The 16,335-nt window shown below is 32.1% G+C and overlaps 1 protein-coding gene across 2 annotated transcripts; it reads right to left on the minus strand.

Moving 5' to 3' along the window:
• Nucleotides 1–279: 279 nt before the first annotated feature.
• LOC128159723 (N-lysine methyltransferase KMT5A-like) lies at nucleotides 280–16,171 on the minus strand. Of its 2 annotated transcripts, XM_052822907.1 has the most exons (9): nucleotides 13,680–13,802; nucleotides 7,474–7,536; nucleotides 5,471–5,567; nucleotides 4,229–4,388; nucleotides 3,309–3,504; nucleotides 2,983–3,054; nucleotides 2,011–2,082; nucleotides 1,442–1,519; nucleotides 280–387 (listed from the first exon to the last, which is right to left on the minus strand). In XM_052822907.1, the coding sequence occupies exons 2-8, from the start codon at nucleotides 7,501–7,503 to the stop codon at nucleotides 1,496–1,498; spliced, it is 651 nt and encodes a 216-aa protein (XP_052678867.1). In that variant the 5' UTR covers nucleotides 7,504–7,536; nucleotides 13,680–13,802; the 3' UTR covers nucleotides 280–387; nucleotides 1,442–1,495. The 2 variants fall into 2 exon arrangements, with proteins under 2 accessions (XP_052678867.1, XP_052678866.1); XM_052822906.1 differs by lacking the exons at nucleotides 280–387; nucleotides 1,442–1,519; nucleotides 13,680–13,802 and adding an exon at nucleotides 15,871–16,171 and having other exon boundaries at nucleotides 1,957–2,082.
• Nucleotides 16,172–16,335: the final 164 nt, after the last annotated feature.

Raw genomic sequence — 16,335 nt, forward strand, 5'->3', positions numbered from 1 at the left:
TTTGTATAAGCCAATAAGCATTTGTCACAAATGCATGCACCCTGTATTAAATTTAGATACTGGCATAATGTTATTAACAAATTGATAATACAGCACAAACAGTATGCATTCGAACTTCATTACGGTAACATAATTATAACACATAGAAATTTAACGTTGCGACCACCTGGAATTTCATTTTCTGCAACTTCTCAGACGAGAGGTATTATGTTTTTGACAGCAAACTTCACATTGCGCCAAGTGAAGCCTGATAATGCCTTTTCCTTCCTAATGGCGTTTTTAAAACAGTCAAGCTGACCAGGAGTTTTCCCTAGTTTGATAAAGTTGTTAAACTGTCGCTCCAAGGATGCCTTTCTACAGCAGTCCATGTGTGACGTTGAACACTGGCTGTGAAAAAAAATAAGATTTTATTATTTAAAAATTGCTGTATCTTTATCGTTTTTTTGTCATTAAGGTTATTTGTTCTTCAGCCCAAATGTATAGTCTTTATTCAAAAATTGGTATCCTTCCTTTGAATGTTAAAACTGTATGAAATATAGTAAAAAGATATTCATTCATTCAATGTATCCAAAAATTTAAACAAGAGGCCCAGGGGCCACATCGCTCACCTGAGCAACAATTGCCTTAATTCTGATCAAATTAGCATAACAGTATCAAAATATCTTGACAACTAAGTACAGTAAAAACTTGAAAATCTGCCAATTTTTATCCACCTCTTTATTTTTGGTAAATACCAAGCCCCTTTTGTTGTTGTACTTGTAAGAAGATTTTTCTTTATTCCTAAATAGCCCCCCCCCCCATTTTGTGGCACCACTTTTCGTTATGGAATCAGGGTTTCATCAGACTTAAATCTGCATAACCCGTGCTTTCACACTTAGTACTGAGTTTAGGACCGAAAACTTTCCCAGAATATTTTTAAAGATTTTCTCTATATATTCCTATGTAAAAATCCAAACCGCCATCACGGCCACGCCCTACCACTAGGGACTGTGATTTCGCAAACTTGAATTTACATAGTTACCCAAGGATGCCTCTACACAAGTTTAAGCCTTTCTGGCCAAATACTTTAAATAGTCTTAAAAAAGAAGATTTTTAAAGATTTTCTCTATATATTCCTATGTAAAACTTGATCTTCCAATTGTGGCCCCACCCTACCCCCAGGGACTATGATTTGAACAAACTTGGATCTACACTACCTGAGGATGCTTCCATTTTAATTTGAGCTTTTCTGGCCTAATAGTTTTGAGAAAAAGATTTTTAAAGATTTTCTCTATATATAATTTATCCCCCATTGTAGCCCCACCCTACCCCCAGGGACCATAATTTGAACAAACTTGAATCTACAATACCTAATTTATGTGCAATTAAGTTACTGTCACTAATGGCAACTGGCAGGTGGTGTCCGTAAAAAGTTTTAAATTTATATAATCAAAGATAATACTTTGTCCTTGAGCCTCAGGTTTTGCATGGGGTGGGCATGATGATCTCTCTGTGCTTAGCTTTTTACTTTTACATGGAACTGCAATACAATATACAATGTTAATTACATCTCGATAAAAATTCACCTCAAGTAGCACAAAAGGTATGAAATTACACCGTATACACTATTTACTATTAACTAGAAAATGTAGTTAACTATGCTCTAAAACGACCATAACTTTTAACCTTACAGGACATCTTTGTACCGGTAACCTAGCCAACAAGCAATTACTGTGCATGTACATTATGTAATGTGTTGAATTACTTAAAGTACTTTGACCAAATAAAACCTCAGGTTATGAAACTTACAGTGTAGTGTTTTATCCTAGATACATTATAAAAAAAAATTGGGAATAAAATACAAGTATGAGGACAGAATGTCCAGTGTACCGGATTGCACAGTTGGCAGGTTGAACAGTGCACGCCCTACTTATATCTGAAACATTTGTTGCAATACCTTCTACTTTAATAGGCTACCTAACTCGGGAATATTAAAAAAGATATGGATCTAATCAACTGAATGAAAAGTACCTTCCATAGGGGATGCAGTGTTGGAATCATCATCAACTTCTTTTTCACTCTCTGTTTCAGTATCAATAGTTTCTATATTGAAGGAAAGACACATCAATAAACAGCCTTGAAAATTCTTGGGGAATAGACAGAAAATAAAAACATGATTTATAAACACACCTTTGTCAGCGAAATCAATTTCATCAAAGTCTGCTTTTCAAATGTGCATGATTAATGTATATTGAAAAGAAATCTCACTACGTGTGTGAAGATAATATATATTGGCAAGGAAACTCACTACATGTGTGTGGTAGTTATTAAGGAATAAGGAATCATTCTTTCAGTAGATGTATTATGGGGTGATAATTTTGGTCGGGGCATGATCAAATCCAATGAAGCTCGAGGGCTTTATGATGGATTTGACAATTTCCAGCAGTTGTACAATTAAATATTTGAATATAAATAAGCAAACCCTGCTTGCGCCCAAATCATACGTTATTTGAATTTAATGGACTGTATAGTACAAAATCAATTGTGTTATCATATGTTATCACAAGCAAAAACACTGAAAAAGTTAATTTAAATGAATATGGACAAGGGAATTTACTACATGTGTGTGGAAATGTATATTGGCAAGGAAACTCACTACATGTGTGTGGTAATTTAATGAATATATATATGGACAAGGAAACTCACTACATGTGTGTGGTAATTTAAATGAATATGGACAAGGAAACTCACTACATGTGTGTGGTAATTTAAATGAATATGGACAATGAAACTCACTACATGTGTAGTAAATGTACACTGGCGAAGAAATTCACTCATATGTGTGGGAAATGCATTCAAAATGGAAAGGAAATTCACCACATGTGCAGGAAATGTGTACCAGTATTTGTTATGACATATGTTACACATAGATATTAAATACATTTTAATACAAGTACATGTATCAAATCAAAATGAACACTAGAAACATTAAGTAAAAGTAACCTTCATTGTTCTCCTCACTGTCCTGGTTGACATAAAATGGGTTATCATCAAATGGATTATCATCAGGTGAATCTTAAAGAGAACAATAGTTGTAACAATTTATTATTAAATTATATAGTATTTATTACTGTGCAGTTCTGAACTACATGTACTCTCGCGCAGTAAACTCAATATTATACAGGTTAAAAATTAATTGATTCACTGATTATACTAATTCTTGTTGTAAAAAACAATATGAAATGTTAAACCATGTGCATTTTTTTTTAAAATCCTTTTGACATTTAAATCACATTCACACATCAACAATTATTAAAATTGTCACATACTTGTCGCCAAGGTAGGTTGGCTTCCCCATAATCATATCTTAACTCTTCTCCAGCTTTAATATCTCTATTTGCAAAGAGGCAGAGCCTTGGATAATTCTCGGTAGCCAAAAGGCGCATAACACAGTTATTCAACGGACTTCCGACTTCCTCGTCCTTTATATACTTCCCCTTTCTTTCAGTGTTAGTTGCATCAATGCTACAAACAAAAAAAAGCAATTTTATAGATTTTTGCAGGGTTGCACCCGGTATTTAATGAAAATGAATTTACACATATATGTGTGAAAGTGGGACTGGTTTGATCATCGGTGGCTATATATAGCTCAGTTGGTAGAGTACATATCTAGTGATTCTGGATGCCCTGGTTCAAATCTCTGTTTGGCTGTCATTATATTTCCAATCCTGTTACGTATGCATGGTGTTATTTTAGTCATCAAGCAAAGATGTCAGAATGATTTATTCACTGAATTATAGTGTAATCATGGTAATAGAAAATACCTAATCATTGTATAAAACTTTTTATCTCATGCTCACTTTACTTTCCTTTATAAAGTGCAAATAGTTATACAGGATATCATTTTCATCTCCATATTTAGTTGAAATGTACGTAACAATGGTTTTTTGCCAATTCTCAGAACTCATAACCTGCCGCAAACACTGCAATTTCTAAAAACAAATTGCCAGGGTGGTGAGAATATTCAAACACAATTTTTTTTATTAAATTCTAATTAATTTTCTGTCATCAAAATCTGACCTAAATTGTACAATTCCCAGCATCTAGTAAACAGTATATGGATATCAATTTCACATTCTCATAAGAACCAGAAAAAGTTGTATTACAAAAAATCTAAAATAGGTAAATAAAACAATTGTATCTCTCTCTCTCTCATAACAATCACAATAAATATATCATATTTGCTTACCACTTCAGACCATTCCACTTAAAGTAAAACATATAACTAGTATGTTTTATTTTGCGCTTCTTTTCTCTTTCTTCTGCTTCCTTGGGCACAATTCTCTCTCCAACATATTCTACCAAAAAGCTTCCTTTTGGAAAATTTTGAGTTGCAAAAACCCCATATCCTTAAAATAAGAAAAAAAAATATTGGTGAATATTTTGCATTACATGATTGAACAGTGTGTTCACAAATCATGTACAAAACCTAATTTATTTATAAATGCCTTTTATTATGGAATTATTTGTATAATTGTGATTATCAAATGCAAGGGGCTAAAATTGTTCCAGAAACTAATGACATTTTTCATTTAAGGATCTGCATAATCAAGGGAAACAAATGTGTGAAACTGAGTAGATTGGTACATAAAAACAAAGAAATGATACTATTTTCTATTACACTAGACTCTGACCCGTGCATGCACGGTTTGACATATTGCATATGATATCGGACATTCATGAAATAGATACATCGACACACCATATTTACATAACCAAGCTTTAAGCCTACAATAATGCTATTAATTTCACTACACTCTGCTTAGTTAGAATAATCTAACTGTGTCTCGGGACAGGCCTTCACCACAGTTGAAATGCCTCTCATATACCCGTAATGTAGCAAAAAATTGCATAATCGCTTCGAAACGGTTTTGGAGAAAATTATTGAAGCTGCATTGTGATTAACAGTCAAATTATTCATAACAAACCATTTTGAGGCTGTAAATACCTTTCTTCTAAAAATTTAATTCATATTAATGAAGAATTCAACACTTTTTTACCAATGTTTTTTACTCACTTCGAATTTACACAACATGTTGACATTCAAACTCTCAGGATATAGCAAATTTTCAATGAAAATTTAAACATATGTGTATTATTGTTTCTGAGTTTATCCATGCAAGTGTGATATTGTGGAAACATAAACTAAAGAGCCTCCCGTGATTTAGCGTGAATGGAATGCACATGCGCAAGATTGTAGAATAAAAAAAAATCCAGATGATTCCGTATTTTTATAAGGAATTTTCGTTGATTATTAATAAGCGAAGCTTGATTGAGAAAAAATAAAAACAAACTGGTAATCTTCAAATACCAATGATGTTTAAAAAATAAAGAACAAAAGACAGTTCTCTGCTGATTTCTCGATATTAAAGCCCAAAAATTCGAGTCTTTTTTTTTAATGTATAGTAGTAATAGATGTGTATCAACTCACCAATTCTTCTGTTGATCAATTCAACTTTTAATGCATCACAGTCCAGTCCAGAACGACACATAAATTCTGCCTCTCTTTTAGGGCTTATTCGTTGTTTCTAGCACATAAATAAATTACTCATTAGAAAAAAGTTTTATTTCAAAATATGCAAAATTTGTCTTTTAAACTATCACATTGATTTTAAAATCAAATTATCTTAAGGCCTTCCATTTTGGTTTGCAAACTCCTTTTCAACTATTTCAAGATCAAAATAAAAACTTTATTAATATTACTTATATAATGCACACGGTCATAATCACTTGTCCGAATGGACAAGAAGGAAAAAAAGTTAATGTAGAGCCCTGACACCGTGCATACATAAAAAAGATATATTACATACATAAATTAGAATGCTAATTTTATACAAACAGTCCCTGAAACATTCTACGTAAGCACACACTGAACGGAATCTGGTAAACGCTAATGAAAGGTGAACGATGAGCCAAGGCAGAGTGCACATGAAGCGCTGAACGATGAACGGTGAACGATATGTGACCGCAAGATGAACGATTTTTTCGGAGTGTCTCGATGGTTATCCTTACATTGTATTTTGACGGAAATCAGGAAAAACATGCCAATAAACTACACGTACAGTGCTGCTATCTTGAAAGTTGACAAAACAGTCCTATCCTATCGGCTATCCTGCAAATAATATCTATCCTGTATTATCTTTAAAATTATACCATACCATTTATGCATGTTTAGGAATAACAGTTAAATAAAACCAAATTTAAGACCATAATATTAATTTTATCAACAGATAATCGAGTAATGTAAGGATAAAAATGTCTAAATAATACATAAAACCATTGTTAATCTATAAATTAACACGCATTTATGTTTACTATCTTAAGTTGATCTGTTCAGTTAGACAGTTTATTGTCGAACATGGATATGTTTGTGATTTGGAATCGAAGGAATTATTATTTGAATCGTGAAAAATACACAAATACAATGTCTGTTTCTTACATTTATATATATATATATATGTGTCGAATCGTTAGTTGATTGAATTCTTCTGTTTTTAAACGACTGGACTGACTATCTTAAAATGAATCATTAAATATTATTTGTGTATCAATTTATCGCTGTATTGTGTAACATAAAATTTTCACAGTAACTGCATACTTAAGCCATTTTCGGATCAACAAAAAAAATGCCTGTTTAGGAGAGTGATAAAAAACAACAACAGCAAAAAACAGACCTGCTCAAGAATGTGTACTTTAAATTCCACGGATTAAATTCTAATTAAAATGATGCTTTATGTGTAATATTAGTTTCCTTTCACCTTAACGCAAGGTTTTTTTCCTCATTTTGCTGAGATCGATTCTTTCATTTTTGAAGTTCCGAATGAAAATGAATGAAAACGGACTGAATTCGAACGATAAGTGAACGGTGAATGATAAGTGAACAAAGGTGAACGCACAATGAGAGCTTTCTGAACGGTGTGCACAAAAGGAGCGGAGTGAAGAGTGCAAGTGAACGCACTGTGAGTGCACGGTGAATGCACGGTGAGCGCATGGTGAATGCACGAAAAAATGGGAAAGTAGATGGTTTAAGGGACTGACAGTAATACTTAATACTGTCGCATTGTTTTTTTTATTATCATAAATTTGATAAAACCATTGATTAATTCACTTTTCTGTTGTGATAATTTCACTTACAAACAAAACAGACCGAGCAACTGATTTTGTTCAAATTGCTGATAAAACAATTTGAGCATATATTGTGACTGTATGACAATTATAGAAAACTTCAATATGTCACACTAAGCAAAAACAAGAATAAACATCTAAATATGAGAATTTGAGATATCACCGGTAAAATGTTTACTTAATTAAGAATGAGAGATATGCACACCCAAATAACTTTAACATATCAATGGTATTCGATACACATGTACTGTTGTTTGAAATATACCTTAAAAGTTCAACTGTATGTACAATGTTAAAAATTTCACTTACTGCAATTTTCCCCCTTGAATAAGCTGCCATCTTTTTAGTTGACTGCTTTATAACTTACATAAGCTAGAAAAAAGAAGAAGAAGAAGTTGTACATGAATGCCAATACAAATTAAAATGTGAGTTATATGAGATGCCATACTTCATTAATGTGAGTTATGAGATATTATACTAAATGTATATAAGGTGGATAATTATTAACTTTTCACCTTAATTATTATTATCATTATCACCTCATGATGACTATTGATTTATCACATGAAATCCAATTCAGTGAAAATCACTATACATTTACATGATGTGTGTGGAAATGTATATGGACAAGGAAACTCACTACATGTGTGTGGTAATTTAAATGAATATGGACAAGGAGACTCACTACATGTGTGTGGAAAGGTATATTTGCAATGAAACTCACTACATGTGTGTGGTAATTTAAATGAATATGGACATGCAAGGAGACTCACTACATGTGTGTAGGATTGTACAGGTAACTCTTGATAGCTGGAAGTCCATGGGTCCAAGGAAAAACTTTGAAGTTTCAAGAGTTCGAGTTTTCAAGAGTTCGGAATTTTCTGGGTTGACCAATGGGTTTTAAAATTAGTCTTAGCGGATGTTATGATTAAGCCATTTAATTAATTTAGTGCTAACCTTACGCTCATGCTTAAACAACGTTTTCTTTTCAGTAAAATATACAGAACTGGATGTTTTTAAAACTAAATTCAAACAACTATTGAATAAATTCATAATATAATTATTTATTTTATGCATCATATTAAGACCAAATTGCTCAGTACTACTGGAGTGCGAGACGATTAACATGTCATAAATGTGATAACTAAGTATCACCCATTGTTCCCACCGTAAGGGTCCTTCACCAGCTGTAAGAACTTGTTCAGCAATATAATCATTACAATGACAATGATGCTGATAAGCATACTTTTAACAGTTTTATAATTCTAAAATTTGACCATGGCTCAATATTATCGTTTCATCTCAATTAATTTCTCATTTTCATTGCGTCTCCAAATTATCGTAAAACGGTTGTGATAATTATAGATTAGGTATTGGTATAGTCAGTCATCAAACAATTATCACCTTGCAGGACAAGTGCCGCCTGAACAAACAACTCGTGACACAAGTCCCGCGTCTAAGGTGTTATTTAGGTATAGCGCTTGGAGATACACGGAGACTTTGAGGTATCGAGAGTAAGAAACTATAGATTATGAACGGGACTGCAGTTTGACTTAGAGAGATCAAGCTAGGGTTTTCGAGAGATCAAGAGTTTGAGAAATCAATAGTAAATTTGCTTAGTTATATAGGGGAAAAAATCGGGACCCTAGACTCACTTCCAGCGATCAAGAACTTTGATCCAATCAAAGTTCGAGCCATTGAGAGTTACCTGTATATTGGCAATGAAACTCACTACATGTGTGTGGTAATTTAAATGAATATGGACAAGGAAACTCACTACATGTGTGTGGTAATTTAAATGAATATAGACAAGGAAACTCACTACATGTGTGTGGTAATTTAAATGAATATGGACAAGGAAACTCACTACATGTGTGTGGTAATTTAAATGAATATGGACAACAAAGTTTAACTCACTACATGTGTGTAGGAATGTACATTAATTGGCAATGAAACTCACTACATCTGTGAGGTGAATTTATACTGGTGTAATTGGGAAACTTGCTATATGTGTCTAGGAAATATATATTATATTGGCAAGAAAATTGACACTACATGTGCATATGAAATACATAAAATTGTTGGCAATGCAACCAACCATGGTAAATGTTGGTTGCAAGAAAACTCATTACACAAGGTGGGTTAATTCACATGTATAAAATAATGTTTATGTTATTCAATTGAAACTTACTGCACAAGATTGGTAAAGAGGCAACACACAGACCATGAATATCAGGCATTATTACATGATTGTCCACTAATGCGCCAAAAGTATGTAAATTTTTTGTTTTTCCCTATATATTTCATCGAAAACAAGACTTTTTTTAAGAAGGTTTTCAGGTCAGATTATTGGTCAGATTTTGAAGAAGTTGATATTGATTTCCAGCATAGTAGATTCAATTTCCACTTGTTGTCGTACATTAGTTTTTGACAACTCATTTGTAAAATTTGAATATTTCAAACACAACACTGAGATAGTTTTTAAGAGCTCTACTATATATTTTTTGCAATGTATGAGCCGAAAAATCTTACTTTGAACTGTTTATATCAAATTTCAGTAATAGAAGGTTGGAAAAATATTCAAATAAGATGCAAAAAGAGCTAGAAAAATTCTTAATGTATCAATCCAAGTCTTTTCAATGTACATGGTCAAAGGGTTTCATTTTAACAATTCTAAAAAAAAAAATTCTCAATTAATATCTGGTGAAAAGAAAAAATAAATTGACCTACTTTTGGCACCTGAGTGTACATACATGTATATGTCCCTGATTTCCTGAACTCAAGTATAATTTAAGCTGGTCGATTGGGGAAGGGGGGGGTGCAAACCCATTAGAAAACCTCTTTATTTTTAACCATATGTAATTTACATCAGCTCTAGTTTAAAAAAAAAAGAAAAAGCAACCATCTGGTTCTTTTTGGGGGCAATCTCAAAATACAGGTATATTTTTTCTATAGGAATATTTAGAGAATTTTCATTTTCCGCACTTCGTAGCAGATTTAAAAAAATACTACAACAGAGATTTTCTTTGAATTGTGATATCGCGATTAGCAATATCATTTTGTACCTTATATGTAAAAAATACTAAATTCAACCATCTAGTTTAAGTGAGGGTCATCTCAAAATATGAACAGTTGATAAATTTTGCTATATACATGTATTTTGGGTACATGTATTACAAATGCAGATTAATTGCTATGATGGATTCATTCAAAATGAAGCAAATTAACCCTGGAGATACCATCATTTAGTGTATACAATTTCAAAGGGTTACGATTTTTACTTTTTCTTTTTTCTTAATATATACTCCTACAAAGCTTCATTTTATCATAATGTCGACATATAAAGCAAGATCAACGGCAATGCTCACCTACCAAACCACAGAAAAATTGTTGAAAAAAAATTGTTTATCATGTGTTTATTGTGTTCATTTTAATAAATGTCTATATCTATATAAAAATCATAAAAGGTTGAAATACACTGTATTTTACTCGATCAGAATGCACAAAAACATGAACCATGCAAACTAAAGTCAGTCTCAACCTTAAACCAGATGAGAATTGCGCAGATTAAACAACTCATTTTAAGGTTTAATTGATTAACATTTTAGACAGAAAATTAGAAAATAAAAATGCTCATATTCATAAATTGTCAGTCCAACCAAATTGAAATTAGACCATACAATTAGACAACTCATACATCATGCTCACACTACCGAGAGAGTTCTCCATACATGTATGTATTTGTTTTATCTCTGTAATATAAATAAAAAAGGCTCTTGTAATTTTTAAAACAACAATTTGGGACAATACTAATATCAAATCTCCTCTTGCTTGATCTTAGATTCAGATAACCACAGACATAGTCAAAATGATGTACATGTAGCTAGCTGGGTGTTCAAGAAATAGACAACTAGACATGAACAATTCATGAATTACATGTATTACCATGATGACTTCAATCTAATGTTTCAACATGTGCCCTATTTGCAAAACATCCTTGTTTATTCACCTGCCATTTTTTATATGCATTGTTCCATCCAGATATACCACCCCCTCCCCATCTAGAATTTGAATTTTTCCTTTAAATGTACCACCCTCAAGTCATGAGATGAGCTGCTACAATCCCCTCCCCCTGAAATAGTTTTATTTGTTTGTGTCAGAGAGGAATTTAGTGTTTTTTGTTACCAATATTCTGGGTTGGATTTCTGCAGACTGCCCCCAATAGGCATTCCTGTATCTTGTTATAAAGTGATGTGAAACTCAGAAAGGGGCTTATTTTTAAGGCAATTTGATTCATCATCTGATAGTCTATAGAAAGATAGATTAAAGACTGGATGGTGCACCTTATTCCTTAACCACAGAAACTGTTTTTGATATCTATTTTTACTCTTTTTCTTCACTTGACTTTAACTTTTTAGCATCCGAATTATTATTAAGCTAGTCAGAAACTTCAACTTAAAAGTAAATGTCCCCTTAGGCTACCTCTTTTGTAATTTATAGTAAATCTTTAATTTTATTCATACAGTCGTTGACCAGTTCCGAATAGTTCATATGTTGAATAGCAAATAGTTATGGAAATAAAAGTTGGAGAAAAAATCATTACCTTTAATATAATACACTTATAATGCTTGTTTAAATTTTGCAGTAGTTTCATTTTTTGCGGTCATATACATGTACGTATTCAATACTACAGTCTTACATTAGTCAACCAATATTAAACTTTTGCTTTGCCAGGTCATTGCAACGTTATTATGTGCATAAAATAGTCTGTTGACGCCTTATATTTTCACATGTAACAAGATTTCTTCTATCAAAAGTTGTTTTGGTATTATTCTTACATACCCATATAAGCATGCAGGATATAAATTTTAAAAAATGCAGAAGGATGAAAAATCTTATTAAGCTGCCATTTTACAAATTCCAAAAACTCGATTTGTTTTTGTCTGTTTCAGGATTATATGAAGAAATAGATTAAAACAATTACTTCTGGAATTCATTAAATTTTCTTACTAAGTCTTAAATAAATCATATTGAACCACAGTAATGATAAATGGAGGTGCGGCAACTGTACTCCGACAAGATATTGGAATTTAGAAACTACATGTAGTCTAAAGTATTGTTATAGTGATCTTGTTTGTTGAATCTATGCAAATTAAATTAACTGTATAGGTTAAAAGAATTGCCAATAGCTGGTTGGTATGCATCAAACCTCTTTTTCAATAGGTTCAATTGATGGTGTTTTAAAAATAGGGCTAAAACTTTTTATCTGCATTCGATTTCCATGGAAACAGCTATGCTATTCAGAACTTATTGATTTATTCGTAAATGGTAAAATGGCTTCCAATATAAGTTTTTAGGACAAAATTCTAAATAAAGCAATATTGCATTACTATCAGCAATAATATAGCGTACATCAGCCAAAGAAAAAAAAAAGATTTCAAATCAACACCCAGGAACATTTAAAGCACCGCCAAATCTATACCCTATTCAGTACTGGTCAATCTATAGAAAGAATAATCTTACCGTGACCAGGCTACGCTCAGGTCACAGTAAGAATTCGTCTAATATACTTGCAGTGTAGCAGCTGCAAAGCGGATCTGCTCCGCATCGAATTTAAGTCTATTAAAAACAATCTGCAGGGGTAAAACACAGCATTTATATTACAAACCTTTTTGAAAATGCATATGTAATTAAGTCCACAAAATATTCATTATTAATATAATGGGTCATACCAAGGCATTTTGTGAATATATCTGTGGTAGAGTCAGGTATATTGCATTCCTACTAGCTCTGGCTAGTGGGTTAACCCTTTATCTCGCTCGGTAGAGTGCTTGACTGGCGTGCCAGAGGACCCTGGTTCAAACCCCAGCAGAGGCAAAAAGTGTCTCTGTTTGAATTTGCCTGCCATTTTGCACTCGAAATATCTCGGATTTTATCATTAATTAACATGGCGACCAGTGATTTCATTGCCAAAACCGTTAATCTGGTAAAATGGGATTATAAATGAGCAACATTGTAGGTATTTGAGACCAATCAAATGAAAATATAGGCAAGATACAACCGAGATGTTTCTTTTTTCATTTGCTACTAAGAATTACAGTAAAGGGCACAAATTCTATCATTTAACCGGGTTAGTTGGACATGTGTCATTTTAAGAAAAGACCATTCTATCTAGTCAATCGACGGTAATAATTATTGTTTATCATTGCATTGCATCGATTTCGTTGATCAAAATCATACTAATATGTTCCAAACATTTCTCATTTATTTAGCAAAATAATTTTATGAAAATAATACAAGAAAAAAAGACATGTTATTTAAAATGTCAATTTAAAAAAAAAAAAGTGTTATAACCAAGCTATGTAGCTAAATTAGGAGATTGTGCTGGACTTGATCACGTTACAAGTGCAGCTGTTAAACACATGCACATGCTGACGAAACGCAGAGAGGTTCTACACTTGTTCACACGTTCAACTTCTCCTACAAGATTGTCACTAATTATTCAAACGACTTACAGTTCTTACGTAGCTTCTTTTCCTTTTTGGTGGGCTGTAGTAATTCGTATAAAGCATGCAGGATGGAGGGGTTTGTTTTGTGACATTTTTTTACCGGATATGTCGTAACACTGTCAGGTCAAGTCGTACACAGACCAATTCGTATACAGGTCAACTCGTATACAAAGAATTGTTCTCATATGTATTACAGGCACTCAAATCAATAAACTTCAATTTAAAAAAAAACAAGAGGTAAACTTCAATGAATTTGAAAATGAAGCAGAGTAAAATTGTTTAAATAATTACCTTGTTAAAAAATATTTTTTTACTTTTGGAGAGTGTTTACAAGATTCAGTATTTATTTAGCTCTCTTGTAGGTTTTTTTTTTTGTTTTACAAGTTTGCATTGATGTCATTAATTATGAGGATGAATATGGTGTAAAAATTGATCCCGAAAGATTTGGGGGGGGGGGGGGGGGGTATTGTTTTTATAATGATTTATTAAATTTTAAAATGAAAAAAAAAAATGAGTTTCCTCATGGGGATCAAACTTCATATATATCTACATATAGGATCTTTCCTTAAACTTATTAGAACCATTTCTTTGTATCAATGTAATGAAAGATAAATAAGGGTGCAAATGATAATAATAATAATAATAAAAAAAGATTTAGAGAGTTTTCTAAGTGATTTACTGCATGTATTAAATTTTAAACATTAAATTAGAAATTATTGGTTTCCTTATGGGGGTGTAATTTCTTAATAAAAGGGTTTTCCTCAAACTAATGCTGATTATTTGTTTGTAATAATGTCATTAGGGGGAATTAGGGTGTACATTCTGGTCCTGAAAGATGCATGTGGTTTCCTAAATGTTTAACTACTAGTATACCTGTCAGATCTTTCAACGATAAAAAGAAAATAATGCGTTTTCTTATATGGGTCATAGTTTATGATAATAGGATTTTCAAAAAAAAGGATAAAAGGGGTTTTCAATTTAATACTGATTTTTAACATTAAAATGAAAAACGCGGTTTTTCCTTTGGGGTGCAATTTGTAAATGAGCCTTTCCCTTAAACTAATACTGATTATTACTTCGTATTAATGTCAATAAGGATAAATTAGGGTTTAACATTACTGATTTTTTAACATTAAAATGAAAAGTTTGGGTTTCCCCATGGGTGTTTATGTAAATAATAATAGGATTTTTCCTAATAATTATTCTAATAATCATTTCTTTGTTTTAATGCAAGGAAGAGTAAATTATGGTGCAAAAATTAAGCTCATGAAATTAAAGGGTTTTTATAAGTGATTTACCGTACTGATTTTTTGGGGGGCATTAAATTGAAACTTAGAGTTTTCTCATGAGGGTGTAATTTAATGAAAGAATTAATATGTGATTAATATAGAGCAACAATTTGCTAATTTTTCTTGATTGATTGAAGAGAACTTTACTAAGAAACTCCACAATTAAAGCCGTTGAACAGAAAATATTTCTTTATTTTGGATAAAATGTGTTGGGTGTAAATTTGAAAGTTAAGAAACATATTGTTTATTTCTTCATGATTAATTGTTTGTTGTGAATTCCAAAAGAGAATATAATTAAAAGATTCCCCAGTTAAGGCCTATGAAAAATTGTTGACCCCCTTGAGGAAATCCACATTTTTCTCCTCTTGATAAAAAGTATATACTGTAGAGAGTCTAAATTTGAAAAGTTCCAAGTTAATGTTAATTTTTTCTTCATTATTCTTTAATTACCCGAACTAATAACAACACATTTTCACAATTAAAACCCCTAAAATGTTTAGAAGAACATGCAGGAGGCACATAATTCTCGATTGTGCTACATGCAACTTGTTAAAGTCTAGAGGAAATTCTAACTTTTTGAGAGTTTATCAAAAATTTCAATGGTATACTAAAATTGTAATGAAATAAATGATTATTTAAAACACAAATTAAAAAAAGCACACACTACATGTGTTTGACTACTACCGAAATTAAACCCAGTTAAACGTAAAAGAAAACCATCTTAACCATCTACAACTTTATGAGGTGACACACACAAAGACATGTAAATTTTCCTCAATTTAGCTGCAGAATAACGAAAAATCAGATGTCGCATTTAAACAAATGATCTAAAATTATATATTCGAAAGAAAATTGGTGTAAAAATCAACAAAAGATTAATTTTTCATGAAAGAAATAAGTGATCGTACCTTCTTTTGCGTTTCCATTATTTCCATAGGAAGTTGAATTTGCGCATGCGCAAATGTGGCAAGGGGGCAAAGTGTGTAACATCCCCATTAAGACTCGATATCGTGTGTAACAAAATTCATGTGTAAACCGGAAACTCACACTTTTTATAATTTTGTATTTTCTGGGTAAATCATGGTCGAAAAACCCGATTTACGGGGTTCTGCAAACTTACTACACGGATTTGTGTCGTAGGTTTTGAAAATGTAGTAAGTTGCACGTGTGTAAACTAGTACATGTCGTAGGTGTCGGCATGATACAAACGCACACACACACACACACACACACACACACACACACACACACACACACACACACACACACACACACACACACACACACACACACACACACACACACACACACACACACACACACATATATATATATATATATATAGTTTCAGGAATAGTTTCAGAAGTAAATAG

Source organism: Crassostrea angulata, chromosome 8, assembly GCF_025612915.1.
Source record: "Crassostrea angulata isolate pt1a10 chromosome 8, ASM2561291v2, whole genome shotgun sequence".
NCBI lineage: Eukaryota > Metazoa > Mollusca > Bivalvia > Ostreida > Ostreidae > Magallana > Magallana angulata.